General features: G+C 40.8%; 1 protein-coding gene across 1 annotated transcript in view; it reads left to right on the plus strand.

Annotated features, from left to right (window-relative positions):
* The window catches only part of LOC104169006 (putative homeodomain transcription factor 2), a gene marked incomplete at its 3' end in the record, with an annotated part of 38233 nt that overhangs the window by 12536 nt on the left and 24029 nt on the right, over nucleotides 1-1668 (plus strand). The window contains exons 2-3 of the mRNA XM_009709809.1: nucleotides 561-617; nucleotides 1034-1045. Coding sequence (XP_009708111.1) covers nucleotides 561-617; nucleotides 1034-1045 — 69 coding nt within the window. The remainder of the gene's footprint in view (nucleotides 1-560; nucleotides 618-1033; nucleotides 1046-1668) is intronic.

Raw genomic sequence — 1668 nt, forward strand, 5'->3', positions numbered from 1 at the left:
CAGGAAAGGTGTCTTTTCCTGATATTCTTTGAGTTTTCCCTCGCCTGACCATATATTTTGCTGTGCAATCTTAAGAGATAAAGCTAAAGACAATGTAGCTGTAAAAGTGGGTGGAATGGAATGGGAAATATAGAGGGAGATGGTTTAAAAAACAATAAATTAATTGAATGTATGGGCTTAACTAGATGTGCGTGGTATTTTCTCTAAAGTTAACTGAAAGACTGTGTCAGTGTTGCTGCCGTAGGTCTGCCCTCAGTACAGAGACTGGAACCCCGACCTGAGGTGAGAGGGAGCATGGTCTTCCCAGTCCTCTGACTGGCACAAGTCATGCCGTGAGTCTGCGGCTATCTGCTATCTCCCCTCTCTCCCGACTCATTTACAGACTCCCTAGATCCAGTCCAGGCAAGATGGAATGCACAAGTTAAAGAATTCTTTGTAAATAAATCTCCCCAAGGAAATAATGTACTGTTTTCATGCTTGTCTTGAAGATTGATTTTGTTCGATCAATGTCTTTTAAAATCTAATGTAGATTTTTTTGTGTGTGTGTGTGTTCTTTTTAGATTGGGGCATATGATCAACAAATATGGGAAAAATCAGTAGAGCAAAGGGAAATAAAGGTAATAATATTACAGCATTTCAACATTTTCTTTTTGCCAGTTATCAGCAGTGCTGTCTGTGGTTGTGTACGCTGATGTAGTTTATAATGTATGTGGTGGTATTTAATACTGGTGAAGTAAAACTAGACTTCTGGAGTGTAACCGAATGTAACCGGCATACTATGCTCTATTTATTTTACACAGTTGTTAACTCTGCAGCATTTAGTGTGCTGCATCTTTCTGCATCTCAGTACTTTTTATTTTTTTCTTTTCAGTTATCTTAAGCCCGGGCTTAGTTGTTTTAGTACCTCTGTCTTTCACTTTTCTTTGTGATGAATTCTAATGTCAGTTATCTGAGCTCTCTCTACTTTCACTTAGTTACCTTATACCTGCAGTTTACTTTTCCTCCTTTATGATGCTGTCATTGTTTTGTACAGTTTATTAGACTGGTAAGTACTTCAGGCTTTGTTTCTCTGAACAAGCAGTTTAACAGCATTCTTTGCATTTTGGTTTAACTAACAGTGCCGTCAGTGTCTGCCACACTGCTAAACTGTTTTGGAGAAAAAGAAATCAATCCTATATGTATTGATTGTATATTATGTCATACTCCATGATGTCAATTTAATTAACATTTTCTTGCAATTAACCTTTTTTCTTCAAATGTTGCACATGAGAAATACGCTATTTCTGCATGAGTTTCAAGGCATTGCTAATTCTTAACGTTAGCAAAATGTACATTGCTTTGGTTTCTCCGTGTTTTTTTTTTTTTCTTCTCCCCAGTACTTACTTATACAGCTTAAGCAGAAGGTGCCGGGGGACCTGTTTGCATTGCGTGAAAGCTGTTACTATGAACCACAGAGTTCCCCGATTTCTGTACAAAATGTACAAATTAGCTCTTAACTCGGAGCTGATGATATCTGTAGAAGCGCTTCTCACCCTGACGCCTGGCTCTTTGCGCTGCTGTAAATCCCCGGCTCGCTGAGCGCGCCCCCTGCCCCTCCAGCACCTCGCCCCACGAGGGGACCCCCGCCCCTGCTCGGGGGGGTTACCGGGCGGCCGGGGGGGTTAGTTA

This window comes from Cariama cristata, unplaced genomic scaffold, assembly GCF_000690535.1.
Source record: "Cariama cristata isolate BGI_N322 unplaced genomic scaffold, ASM69053v1 scaffold8231, whole genome shotgun sequence".
NCBI classification, from domain to species: Eukaryota; Metazoa; Chordata; class Aves; order Cariamiformes; family Cariamidae; genus Cariama; species Cariama cristata.